General features: G+C 39.4%; 1 protein-coding gene across 2 annotated transcripts; it reads left to right on the top strand.

The window, feature by feature from the left end:
• The first annotated feature begins 4,088 nt into the window (after positions 1-4,088).
• pcmtd1 (protein-L-isoaspartate (D-aspartate) O-methyltransferase domain containing 1) lies at positions 4,089-11,975 on the top strand. Of its 2 annotated transcripts, none has more exons than XM_071926504.2 (6): positions 4,089-4,279; positions 6,918-7,383; positions 7,601-7,703; positions 7,991-8,162; positions 8,725-8,848; positions 9,208-11,975. In XM_071926504.2, the coding sequence occupies exons 2-6, from the start codon at positions 7,077-7,079 to the stop codon at positions 9,579-9,581; spliced, it is 1,080 nt and encodes a 359-aa protein (XP_071782605.1). In that variant the 5' UTR covers positions 4,089-4,279; positions 6,918-7,076; the 3' UTR covers positions 9,582-11,975. The 2 variants fall into 2 exon arrangements, with proteins under 2 accessions (XP_071782605.1, XP_078143983.1); XM_078287857.1 differs by lacking the exon at positions 4,089-4,279 and adding an exon at positions 5,125-5,190.
• Positions 11,976-13,446: the final 1,471 nt, after the last annotated feature.

Below are 13,446 nucleotides of genomic sequence, written 5' to 3'. Positions count from 1 at the left end.
TCAAAAAATGCAATGCACCTGTACTGTACATTTTTCTTAACCAATAACGTTAAAGGCTGAATGCAACCAGGAAGTGGCACCGAGCAGAATGCAACATCATTCAGTGACAATTTCTTTCAGTGAACTGAATGTCAGATTCTGCTTTGCATAACCTGTCGCTAGAACTAAGAAAATCAAAATCCACTTTGTCAAGATGTCTTTCTTTTTCTTGAAATATATAGATATTAAACTGCCTTCTGTGCACACACCTGAGAGTGTGCATATAGTATGTGCCTAAATGTATATGAATCCATAAAAATATACGAGTACTATGTTTTGTGGTAGGACAGTATTATGTGGATGGTGTCTAATTTATTATACAGTACAATTATTTTCATAGGAAATGTTCCTGATGACTGTTTAAATTCCATTGTCTCAGTAGCTGTAATCTCAAAGTCAGGTTTTGAAATATCACAGTTGAGATTGAAAAGTCTGGTGTTTATTTTAACTTTTGTTCGCATGGAGAAAAAAAGCAAGGAGTGAATTATAAGAAAAGTAACGCCACCGTACGAAAACATCTATTCCTACGTTTTTCAGTCCTGATATTTTACTCCTGTTTATCTTAAATTGCTCACAAGCCTTTACGTTTCGATAAGTCTTACAGTGTGAAGATTCCAGTAAAACTTGGGGCAGATTTGAAAAGTAGCTATTTGAAAACCTGAGCTGACTGCCACTACAACTTGCAAATCAGTTTCAATCATTTAATGCAAAAAAAAAGAAAAGAAAAATAAATCGTAAAGACAAGTGATATTTGTTGGCTAATCAGTTGTTTGTTTGCATCAATTGCACTTTTGTATTTCAATTATTTTGTATTTTAGTTCACCATATTGCCCTAGACTTCAACAAAAAAAAGAAGGAAATGGGACATTGTAGTCATATCACTGTACTTTACATGTCTCAATTTCACATGAGGTTAACTCCAAGAGAAAAAAAAAGATACAGTAATTCATTTGAGCAATATATTTCTCATTTCTGCAAAGGAAATCAAAGACATGTAGCCTACCGTACATTTAGAAGAAAAAATGTAACAGCAAAAGAGCCAAATTACAGAAAATGTAAGACCCTGTGTTTTATCCAAATACTCAATATGTTTTAAAGAATTTTAATCTTTTAAAAATTGAATCAAACATTCTTTAAGCCTAATAATCCTTATAATAATTTCTTATATTTAATTCCTATACCACACATTGTTTGCTCAGGAAGTTTTGTGAATAATATTTATTTTTTCCCTGTTAGTATTTGATGTTTTGTAATGTGAAATGGTTTTTTTTGTGGAACGATATTAGTATGATATGAAATTGTATTGTATTTTCTTTTCTTTTACATTAAAATGTAATGCTTTTTCAGTTCAAGTAGTTTGTAAATTGAAACTTCCTATTACTTTTACTATTTCATAATAAGCAGATATGCGCTGTGTTGTACAGTTTGTGTATGGTAGAAATAAACTTTTCAAATGGTTGTGTGGTTTCTCAAGTGTAAAGGTTGACTTCCCATAGTAAGCCACCAAACCTCATTATGGTCAACAAGGAATTTACAGGCATCAGCTTTCCTTAGGCGTTAGCGCCACCTGGTAGTGAAAGTTAGGTATTACATCCAAGAAAACCAGGAAGTAAAGCTGCAGACCAAGAGCTGTTTGGGGACTGGGATCAAAATACAGTATTATATATAGATATACAGTATATATGTGTGTTAGACGTAGACTATTTTTAAATATTCTATTTAAGTAATGTTACAACACCAGTGATGCAGACGTAAATAAAAAAAAGTCATGATCTCCAGTCCAGTCAGTGATATTCATATACTGTAGGCCTAATAATAAACAAACATCAATTATATTTTCTGTAAAAACTATATATATTTGTCCTTAAAAGACCTTATCTTAATTTAACTTCCACTAGTTTGATACTATTAACAATGATGTATACTATAAATTCATGCGATAGAGATTTATGTCAGTCTCATAGAGTAAGCAAACTGAATTTAGGTGGTTTAGGTTTAGGTTCACCCTCCACCACATGCCTGTACAACACTCTTCAGCGTGATTCTACACCATGTCGGCTACATGGTTCAAAGATCATGTTAAAGTGACAGAAAAGCATGTTTCTGCACATGTTCTGGTGTGTTTTTAACTTTTCGACATGATGTTGAACAGCATGTAGGCTAAGTGGGAAATGAGAGTCACCATGTTCAAGGTGGCACTAGCCATGAAGTGAAACAAAGATGGTTTATGAGCCAAACTGAAGCTCAGTTTGTGGGGGGAAACACGGACACAGCATTCAAATCACTTAATTTCATTCTGTCAAAATATGAGACTGTTGGCTGACACTCAATCTAGCACTCTCTGTTTCCTGTCATGTCACACAGGGCCCTATCTACATTAAATTGATGCTGTGCGTGGGTGGATGTGGTCGGGTGTGGGGGGTTGCAGATATATAAAGTTGCTTGACAGCCTCATACAAATTCTTGGGTACTGGCCTCAGCTAACCCTGCTATCTCTCTCCAGCTAGTATCAGAACCAACAGTGGCCAAATCAAGGATCCTGTTTTTATGTGAACTTACAAGTGCAGAGTAGCACTTCGCAGAAATGCATAATGTCACGTATTACATATTGATTTTGATGCTGAAAGCAAGCTTTACTTGGAGTAGATTAATTGTTTGATTCTTGACTGATATATCAAGTTCATTACGGTCATGAGTAACATGATCCTCCATTAGCAGGTATCCCTACTCTGAGAAACTTGAATGAACTCAAATGAAATAGTGTGTATTCTTGTTTACTCTGTATATACAGTATATAATAGAGTTCTTGAGCATGGTTGTATAATCAAAGACCTTTTGAACAACATTAGACTAAAAACCCAGGGGGTCTCAATACCTCAATGTTGACATGATTAATCTACCTATTAGTGAGGAACAAGGTAAACAAATTCTTGATAAAGAAGAAAACCCCAGGCTTACACTGCAAAAAGTGCTTAGATATTTGCTACCTATATACTATAAGAGAGTGTGAAATCAACAAGTCACTGGATGAATTTTGGTTGTTGCTGGTGACTCTACCAGCCGCTTTGGCAGCTAACCACCCCAGCTCTTTTCTATTCTAAAAAGCAATTTGGCCGGTGAATCAGTAAAAGTGACTCTTGAATTTTGGAATCCAACATCCACAAAAGTGCTGTGGATGAAAATATTAGTTTACTGCCCTCGCTATGAATGTGCAAGAAGCACATGTTCAATTTAGCCTATAATTGCATTTCTGATGCACCTCCATATGTTGAACAAAGAGATTGATTGTTCAATTGTTCTTGCTCTGGTTATTTCTACTCTTGCCCTGATTGATTCCAGGCTGAAAGCCGTCTGGTTTGAAAATACATAATTTTCTTGAATTGATTGCATATTTTGCACACAACCTTTTCACTAAAAGTAGGTGACTATTTTAAGATGAGGTGAAGCAAGAAGTAGGATTTTTCCTGTAACATGAGGTGAAGCTGACTGAAAGGTAATATATAGGCCACTGAAGAAACTTAACAAAAATACAACCTTGTTGACAGAAAGTATAGCCTTGACCTGCTTATAGCCTATCTGCTGTCCACCACAGATTCCTTATAAAAACTCGTGATGCTTTCCTACACTTTCGTTGCTGGCTGGAAACCAGCTGCAGGCTAAATTTAGGATTTGCCTATAGGGAAGAATGTGCAAGGTTACAAGGTGAGTTAAGTTCTCCAGGAGCTTTATAATTTAATTATCTTTTTAAGGCAAAGTTAAGGCACTGATAATGAGCAGGCTTTTCACAGCAGGCCTGTCAGATTATTCCTACACTGAGAGAGGATGCAGTTTATTGCCTCTCCACATTGGTGATTTGTCAAACTTCATCAATAGTGATGGTTTATCAGTTGAGCTGCCAATGAAGGAAGAGATAGATAGATAGATAGATAGATAGATAGATAGATAGATAGATAGATAGATAGACAGAGTGCTTGCAGTATGTGCAACAGCGCTTCCTTCCATCAACAACATTTTGCACACCACGTGACCTGTGTTTACATCCTCTCTCAGCTGTTCTTTCTTCTTCCACTTCAGCGTTAAGAAACAGCGGTTCGTCATTAGTTTGTCTTTTCACCCAACTAGCGCACTAACTAGCACTTGCTAGATCGGCTGTTATCGTTTGACATCCACTGTCACTGACCATCGCATTGCATCCGAAGTGCATCCAGTAATACGGACTGAGTTGATGCGACACGGCGTTGTGAGTATTTTTTTTTGTTTTTGTTAAGTAACGTTTTTCTGTCGTTTAGCGTTAGGCAGTTTATTTTTGCAAGAGCATATTAACAATTTTCATTAGCTAGCTAATGTTAGCGTGTCACATGAGAGTAGTTACCGTTAACATATCGCTTGCGGGCTGCGTTGTGCTAGCTATGTAACGACATTATACAGCGAGCTTGCCTAACCTGCTTTGTCTGTTTTGATGATGGCGCACTCAGGCCCGCACAAGCTAACGCTAGCCAGGTTAACTTGTCCAAGACTGCGAGCTAACTTCTCTAGTTAGCTCGGGGTTTACACACATTAGTCCAGCTGTCACTTTGACCAACGTTTGCACAATTTCCATATTTTTGTGTGCGTCTTTCCTTTTGATGTTTGATGTTGTTTAGCCCGCGAGCTTGGGGAGTTTAACACTACAGCAGGCGGAACGGCTCCCCTGCAGCCAGTGTTGTTTTGTGGTGTTTTGTGGCTCTAGCTAGCGGAATTAGCGAAACCTTGCCGTGCTGATATTTCAGCCTGTATTTAACAAACCGGTTTAGCTAGCTAATGTTACTGCTAAAGATTGAGGTTAATCGCACTGCAGCGAGCTGGCCAGCAACTGTGTTTTGGTTGACTAGTGAGAACAAAAGCTGGTTAAAGGCACACACATTCTCAGCGTGTCAGTTTGTGAAAGATAGCCTGAATTACCATGTGTTTCTGACACATAAGGGCAATGGCGATTAAGAAACAGCCATGAGTAACGTTTGACAACATTTCATAAAAATCTGTTTTTGTTTTGTTTCTATCGTCACACGCAGTGCGAAGAAAGTGTTCAGCAAGGCGATTGGCTGAAAGACTCCTGTCTGTGTGGCAACTGCAGCACATGATCAGCTGATAAGCTCATTGGCTTCATGAAATGTCAGTTGTGGGAATGAAGAAACATCTGTGAAAGCCAGTACATACAGTGAAGAACACAGAGTACACTTCCTTTGTTACCACTCTGCAAAAAAAAAAATCTCTCTGCACAGAGGAATGCTCTGCTGTATTTGACTTAGGCACCGTATTCTTTGCTGAAAATACTGAAAAATGCCTGATAAACTGTATGAACTTAACTGGATTCATGCAAATCATCATAACCTTCTTGATTATCACTTTACCTCAAACTGCCCATTGATGCATAGCAGTCCTATGGGAGTCCTATCAAGAGATCAGGCCCTTGTTATTGAGTTTCAGCAGTGTATACTTGGTCTTGTGTTGCCTGAGGATCTGTTACGTGTTTCGTCATCCAGCAGGTTCAGTGAGGTGTCCCTATCCAGTTCATAGCCAGTCATGTCCTGAGATGGCATACTGGTGCTCTTTCCATATGTGGGGTCAACCCAGGCCACCCCATGTATTGTAAATAGCCAGTGGGCTCCTGTTTAGGAAGCTGCATTTTGCTGTGTGACACTAGCCTGGCTACAGCAAGAAATGCTATTACCTAGCTAGTTGTTTTTGATTTGTCTTAGAGGAATGAGTGAATAATGACCCCTATTTTTAAGACTGTGGATTATCATTGGTAAGACTGTACTGCAGTGCCCAAAAGCAATTTGCTTGTAAAATACCTCGCCTGACCCATTTTGGTGGCTTTTATTTCTGCTGCAGGAAACTCAAAGGACTATGCATTACAGGGAGGTCAGAGGAAAAAAAAGAAAGAAAAAAAAACTAGGACAAAAAAAACACCGCTGTACTATCACTGATGGTGAGCGAATCAATGATTCCTTTGCCTGTGAGAAAGAGCCAATGGAAAATTACCTCACCGGGCCCCAACCACTACAAAGTCACCTCTGAATTTAATCTTTATTAGCTGAGTCAGATGTGGAGATGCTGAGAAGGCAGAGAGGGAATTCAAGACTCGTCTCCCTCTGCTGCATCTCCAGCCGTACCCATTCATCTAACTCTGCGGCGGTGCTGGATATTTTTTTATCAAATCATCCGTAAAATGTTTAAAAAGCAGCATGTTAGGGCCTTTCCTCATTTTTTTTTTACTATGATGTGGATTTTATAGTGAAGTGTTTCACAGCCAGTAGCTTATTATTACACACAAGTGAGTTGAATCTCTTTCAGAGAGGGTCACAGCTATAATACCTCTATCTGTGTTCTCCACTATATCCTATCTAAGGAAGAATATACATGGAATAAAGAAGAATATAAGGAGTGTGTGTTTGGGGTGGTGATGATAGGGTGGAGTGCTGAAGTTAAGCCAAAATAAAGCCACAAATCATACTATCAGACTTGAAATAATTTGGCCAAGGCCTACATGTTTTCCTAATGGATTGTGTTCAAAAATAACAATTTGGTTAATATATTGTATCTAATTAGATATTGTTTCTACGTATTTCATTCAGCTTCACACAAGGGAGTTGCAAAACGGGACGTCACGGCTGACATTTGAATCCTGAAGAAAAACTACATGGAAAAACACTGCTGTAGCTTGTCACTTTTTTTCGTTCTCCCGCCTGTTTCTCTGACATTTGTGAAACATCAAAATACTATCCTCAGTTGTGGAGGAAAAGTGATATGTCAGCACTCTCCTTGTAGGTCTAACCAGATAGAGTATTCTCTCTACGAGGCTTATTGCCGTAACTTGTTCATATTGTCTTTCTCAGCTCCCTTGGTGCCTGGACACGGCCATGGTCTGAACTGACCTCACAAGAGCCGCAGCGGCAGGATCCTTCAGCCGGCCCGTTCATCTCCATGCCACTCTGAGAAGACATCGCTCATCCTGAGTAAGAGTTCTGCCCTTGTGTTTCCCTTTTCTTTTCGCCATGGGGGGAGCCGTGAGCGCGGGGGAGGACAATGACGACCTGATTGATAACCTGAAGGAGGCCCAGTACATTCGCACAGACAAAGTGGAGCAGGCTTTCCGGGCCATAGACCGCGGCGACTACTACCTGGACGACTACCGGGACAATGCCTACAAAGACCTGGCGTGGAAGCACGGCAACATCCACCTGTCCGCCCCGTGCATATACTCTGAGGTGATGGAGGCCCTCAAGCTGCAGCCGGGACTCTCCTTCCTCAACCTGGGCAGCGGGACCGGCTACCTGAGCACAATGGTTGGCCTCATCATAGGTAAGCGCGACGTCTGCTTTTTCACAGTGTGTGTTTTCCGTGTGTGGGAAGTGTTCGGATATCCTGTGAAATCTAGGTAAACAAATTTACCGTGAAAGTATAAGCCTGGAAGTGGACACTGATGATACCACGATAGGCGGTGTTAGGACACGTAACGCTATGTTATCGTTGATTTTAAACAAAAATGTTGTTGTTGTTGTTGTTTTTTTCTTTCAAGGGCCATTCGGTGTGAACCACGGAGTTGAGCTCCATAAGGATGTGGTGGAATATGCGAGAGAGAAACTGGATGATTTCATAAAGAATAGTGACAGCTTTGATAAGTGAGTACATGCTTCATGAGATGCTGTAAATATTTCAGTGTACAGTGGATGGAAGAGAGTACATGTATTCAAATCTACAAGCGCTAGCAACAATTTCGCCTGCCAATTTTCAAACATTTTACTCCTGTTCGCCTTAAGACTGTCTTGCAAATTAAATACATCTGACTGCGTTTAATTCTGTTCATTTGTTTTGCATAATTTGCTCACAGTTCACGAATGCGGTGATGAGCCTGAGAGGGGGAAAATATTTTCCATGGTTGTCTGATGCGTTTTATTCCACTCCGCAGGTTTGAGTTCTGTGAACCTGTCTTTGTGGTGGGGAATTGCCTTGAAATCTCAACAGACAGTCACCAATATGATCGCATTTATTGCGGTGCAGGAGTGCAGAAGGATCATGAAAATTACATGAAAGTACTGCTCAAAATCGGAGGCATTCTGGTGATGCCTATAGAGGATCAGGTGAGTGGCACAAAGCATCAGAATAATACACAGTAAACGCACCATGATTGATATTCAAAATGCTGGCCCATGGAGTGAAATAGTGAAATAGCTCTGACCTGCAAGACTTGTTACGCAACATTCACATGTATTATTGAGCCACAACTGCTCCTGGATTTTAGCAACTGTGTAAGGAAATTGTGCTGTATGAAAAATACATTTTATAGAAAATGTTAGACGTTTGAATATGGAGATACTGCGGGGCACGGAAGAGGGCATGCGGAAAATGTGGTAGAGAAAATACTTGGCAAGAGCAGGAAACATTATCCTGAAAGGAGGGTAAAGATTTTGACAGATTCGGGGGTCGACGATTTTGTGCAACTTAAGGCAGCTGAAGAAAACTGAAGCAAAACTCTGGTCAGATATTGTCGCCCATCTCATCTGTCTGCCAGCGTCCCATTACGCTCTCTGAAGTGGCACATGCGTGAAACAAATTGACAGCCTGTTGTGCGGTATTTCATTCTTCATAATTAGTCGGTGTTGCGTTCAGTTTATGTGAAGCTCTTTGTCTCTCTGTGTGCAGCTGACCCAGATAACCAGGACCGGCCAGTGCTCATGGGAGAGTAAAAACATCTTGGCCGTGTCCTTCGCCCCCTTGGTCCAGCAGAGCAGAGCGGATGGAGAGAAGCCTGATGCTGTCCAGCTGCGTGAGTTCTCCGTCCTCTGTCGTCAGCAAATAAAAAAAACCCCATCTCAAAATCTTATTTTTTTACTATATATAACTCTTTTTGAAGTGTAAAGTAGGCAATATTTTAAGTCAGACAGAATATTCAGAGTGATGCGATAAGACCATTCTTAAAACGACATTTGCCTGCCCTGCAGCTGGTTCATAATTCCAATTATTTCCTCTCCTTGAAATAGTAAGATACAATTTTCCCTTTTTTAACCTCGCATGTTTATGCTGACCCAGTTGAAGGACTGATACAGTTGTTTGGATTATTCTTATCTCTTTTTTTTTTTTTGATGTGTTGCCCTGAAGGTCTGTGTCATCTTTGTTTGTCCTCAGCCCCTGTGACTGTCAGGAGCCTTCAGGATCTGTCGCGGATCTACATACGCCGCACTCTCAGAAACCTGGCCAACGAGGACAGTCAGGACAAGGGGCTGGTGCAAAGAGTCCCGCAGAAGCGCAAACGCAGGCGCTGCCGACGGCGACGCATCAATACCTACGTTTTTGTAGGTAACCAGCTGATACCCCAAACTGTGGAGAGCGAGGAGGAAGAGCCGGCCGAAGAGGAGCACAAGGAGGTGGAGGAGGAAGAGGAAAGAGACATTGGCGACATTGAAATCCTTAAGCAAGTGAACGTGTTGAGAGACCAAATAATGGCTTTACCTCTGCCCGAGTCGCTGAAGGCGTACTTGCTGTATTACAGAGAGAAATGACTGATTCACTGGGTATCCATTCTCCATGGGTGCAGCACCTGCTGAAATGCTTTTCTTCACCCTTTTCAGTACAAATGTAGCATTATTTCCATTTAATCTTGATGGCAAAACTGTACTGGAGAGAGACTTCATAGATAATATTGGATAATAATGTTATGATTGTCATGACAAAGTTTCTTTGTTAGTTTATGTTGACATTTTTGATTTGTATATCAAAAACCTATGTAAAAAGTCTACTAAATGGAAATCCTTTCAGAAACCCGTTTTGAGATTCAGATTTTATGACAATGTCGATATCTCTGCAAAAGTATTGCAGATAAAAAAATTGTATAAAAAAAAACAAAGTTCTTACTATATTTGTTAAAAAAATATGATCATGCTAAGATCAAAACTTTTACTGCACCTTTTCTAGAAGCTTTAAACTAACATTATCAATATCTGGCAATTTCCTGATGCTGAACGGACACTGAAAGGCAGATAGAGCCTCATCCTCCCATTTGAGTTCAAGACTTAAACTAAGACATCTTTGCATAATCATGAATGGAGCACTTCTGTCATTATTCTTCTTGATGTTCTGTTTGAAGTCGGGGTATTTTTATACCTACTAGAGATCAGTGAGAGAAGAAATCGGTTTATAATTTCCTCTGCAGGGCGTCTTTAACTAACTGCAGTATTTCTGTAGGATGCAACATAACATGAGTTAAGTAGCTGACATTAGGCTTTATATGATAAGGCGTTTTCATTTGATTAGCAGTTTTGCAGCCCTTGAATGCCCATCCATCAGAAATACCCCTTCCCTCTGCATTTTCTTTATTTTCCTTCGCTGACACACATAATTATTGTTTAATCATATCAGAGGTTAGAGTCATGATGAGGCTGAATTATTAGGATGTTTAACGGTGATTCACATTTTCACAGCTTTTTTAGAGGGAACCGGGAGATGTTTCAGGGAGGGGACTTCAAGTCAATAATGATTCTGCACTCATGAATATATAAGTCTTAGGTGTTGCTCACTTTGGTTCACATCCCATCATTGATCACTGGAGGTGATGTCCCAGGTGATCGGGGAACTGAAGTGAAGAAATGTTTTAAAGAACTTTGATAAATTAGAGGGCCTTGAGACAAAAAAGAAAAACCCTCTCAAATTCTATATAGTACATTTTTTTATTCACAGCAATGCAAAATCAGAGTCACAGAGGATTTTGAAGCCTTTTGTATTCTGGATTGTAGAAGTGTCCAACAAAGCACCTTATTCTGCAGTCCTCGATTGAAAAAGAGGTGCCATTTTTTTGGCTTAATTTGTATTGTGGACTGGATATGTGATGATGTAAGTCGTGTGTATCAAAGTACAATTTGCTTACAGAACTTCCTTAATGGTGATGGCTTTCAAGTGCCAACATACCCCATCACATTAGGACTTCTGTGAGTTTTGTTTTTCTCTGGCACAGTAAATTTTCCCAAAATGATGGTATGTTTCTACAGTACATTCCGCAAGTAAAAAAAGAAAAGCACGCCATTGATAGATGTCACGTTTTTGTTTATGCTTTACAACTGTCACAGACTTGGAATTTTCTTCATCTTACTTTGAATGCATAATTTAGAATTCCAAAAGCTGAGTTGAATGTTGTTGATATTAATTCTATTCAATATAAAAGTGATATATATGTATGATTATCATATGGTTATGCATAAAGGTTTAATTTACATTTGGTTTGTTGTAGCGCCCTCTTGCTGTACTGTATCTTGACACTGGGAACTCTGTAGATCAAATCTCCACTGCTGTCTGTTAAATAGATATACATATTAGTGCTCTAGGTCTTCATTTTGTTCTGGTGTAATGTAAAATATTTTGTTTTAAAACGGGGCTGATTATTCTATTGGTTGTTTTTGTGTGTGAAGAGGTAACATTTATTTTCTGTAAGGTTTTTACACTCAGTGGAAAGCTTTTCAAGTCAGCAATAATGGCAGTAATTTCTCTGCTAATAATTACCAGTTAACAACTTGGTCCCATTTGATATGTACAGTATCCATAAAAAATTCAGATGACAAATTATTGGCACGCAACCATTGTCGCAAATATAATTGCTAATTAGAGAGCACATTAGGAATTGAAAGCAGGGGACCTTCAACCTAGACTCTCAGGTCATGCCTTGCACCAAAGTTAATGGGACTGCTATGATTACAGTAATGTGGATAGGATTGATTACAAAAATGGCACCCAGTAAAGACCAATTCACGACCAATTTTATGGTCTTATATTCAGTTAATTTGTAAAGAGCCAAAACTATTTTGTTGCTATTTATCAGGCCTATGTTGATTTCTCATAGAGTGTGCAGTTCATTTTGAAAATGTGTTGTTCCTCCGTAAATGTTTGGCACAAAAATAAAGGTCACAATCACATTCTGCCTCTTTTAATCATTATAACTTAACTGCTCTTGGATATCTTATTTGATAGACGGGTTTCCTGCCCAAGTATGTCTAACATGGTCAAGGAGTCAAATGAGTCACACTTGGCAAGTAGAAGTGGAGTAGAAACAGTGCCAATCTGGCATCTTACAGAAATAAAGCGATTACTTTTTTTTCTTTTTTTTTTGGCTGTTTTTACTTGATAGTATACACTAGAGAGACAGATGGGAAAGATATGGGAGAGGACATGTGACAAAGGTCCCAGGCCGGATGGAAGCCCATGGTGTCACTGGTACATGGCACGCTCCCCAGCCAAATGACGGTAACCAACGGCTAGATGATGGGTTAAATCTCAGGGAATTTCATCCTGTCATCTTGGGATGCTCTAACCAACTTTTGAAAGCTGCATTTGTTGTCTGACAGCAGTGTGTGGTCTGCTGATCCACGGGAAGATTTACTAGAATCAGTGTCAGGCTGTGTGCGTGGAATGAACAAATAAACTACACTCACATCTCATCTAGTTACCCGTTGCCATGTAACCTAGTTACCAAAAGTTCCCACTTCCACCTGTAGTCCAGGTGTTTATTCATATGACAATCAAAATGACCAGGCAGTTAGAAACAGGCCATTGATACAGACGGGCTCTTATTTCATCTGCACATCAAAACCAGTTTCTAGTCTCCTACCTAAAGACCTCAGCCTTTGCCTACAGGTGCAATGAGAATATCATGGGTGCATGATGCATGTTTTGATGGTTACAAAAGCTGTTGTGTAAAATGAAGAACTGTTTGACCATGCATTTATTAGAGACAGGCGTTAATGTGCAGAAATATGAAAACCCGCCAGGCTACTACTATAGACAAGCTACTATCTGAGACCAGGCATTCATAAAGTTTCAGGATGTAAAACCAAAATAAAGTTAATCACAAGTAAGCCATGTTATAAAAGGTCTTATTTATTAATTTATTACACAGCGTATTTGTTAATAAAACATCTGCAAAAAAATAAAATCAAACTCACTCTCTAGATCTTGTTATAAGGGTATGCGACCAAGATAATTTTAAAGCACAAACGCATCACTCAGACTTTCTTTGCATAGACCGCACCACCATTACTTTCCCCGTGACACTGGTGTCAGCTTAACTAGCACATACGAAGCACTTCAATGACCCCATTTAATTTTCTATCCTCTTGAGTTCACTTACCCATCATGGCCCTCTCCTTTTTTGAATTCTACTTTGGAAATGGAAGGTAAGAGCATGACTAATTGCAATAATTGACCTGAAGTCTTTTAGATATATGTTAGAGTTTTGGTTGCCACTCTGTAACATGTAAAAACAGTTTAGTGCAGAGTGGCGAAGGACTTCAAAGAGGCATCTCAAACCTTTTGGAGGCCAAGGATGCTACATATTTCTATTTTCTTTGCAGTGTGTTCCTCATTGTCACGTGGACATGCCAA

The sequence above is a fragment of the Centroberyx gerrardi genome, chromosome 13 (genome assembly GCF_048128805.1).
Source record: "Centroberyx gerrardi isolate f3 chromosome 13, fCenGer3.hap1.cur.20231027, whole genome shotgun sequence".
Lineage (NCBI taxonomy): Eukaryota > Metazoa > Chordata > Actinopteri > Beryciformes > Berycidae > Centroberyx > Centroberyx gerrardi.
Note: the sequence above shows the minus strand (reverse complement) of the source record. Positions and strands in the feature narration are given on the sequence as shown.

Bases quoted from the DNA above. Each gene is read 5' to 3' on its own strand.
- pcmtd1 (XM_071926504.2), top strand. From the start codon at position 7,077: ATGGGGGGAGCCGTGAGCGCGGGGGAGGACAATGACGACCTGATTGAT. The intron at 7,384-7,600 runs GTAAGCGCGACG...TTTTCTTTCAAG, and splicing joins AATGGTTGGCCTCATCATAG to GGCCATTCGGTGTGAACCAC. The intron at 7,704-7,990 runs GTGAGTACATGC...TCCACTCCGCAG, and splicing joins AATAGTGACAGCTTTGATAA to GTTTGAGTTCTGTGAACCTG.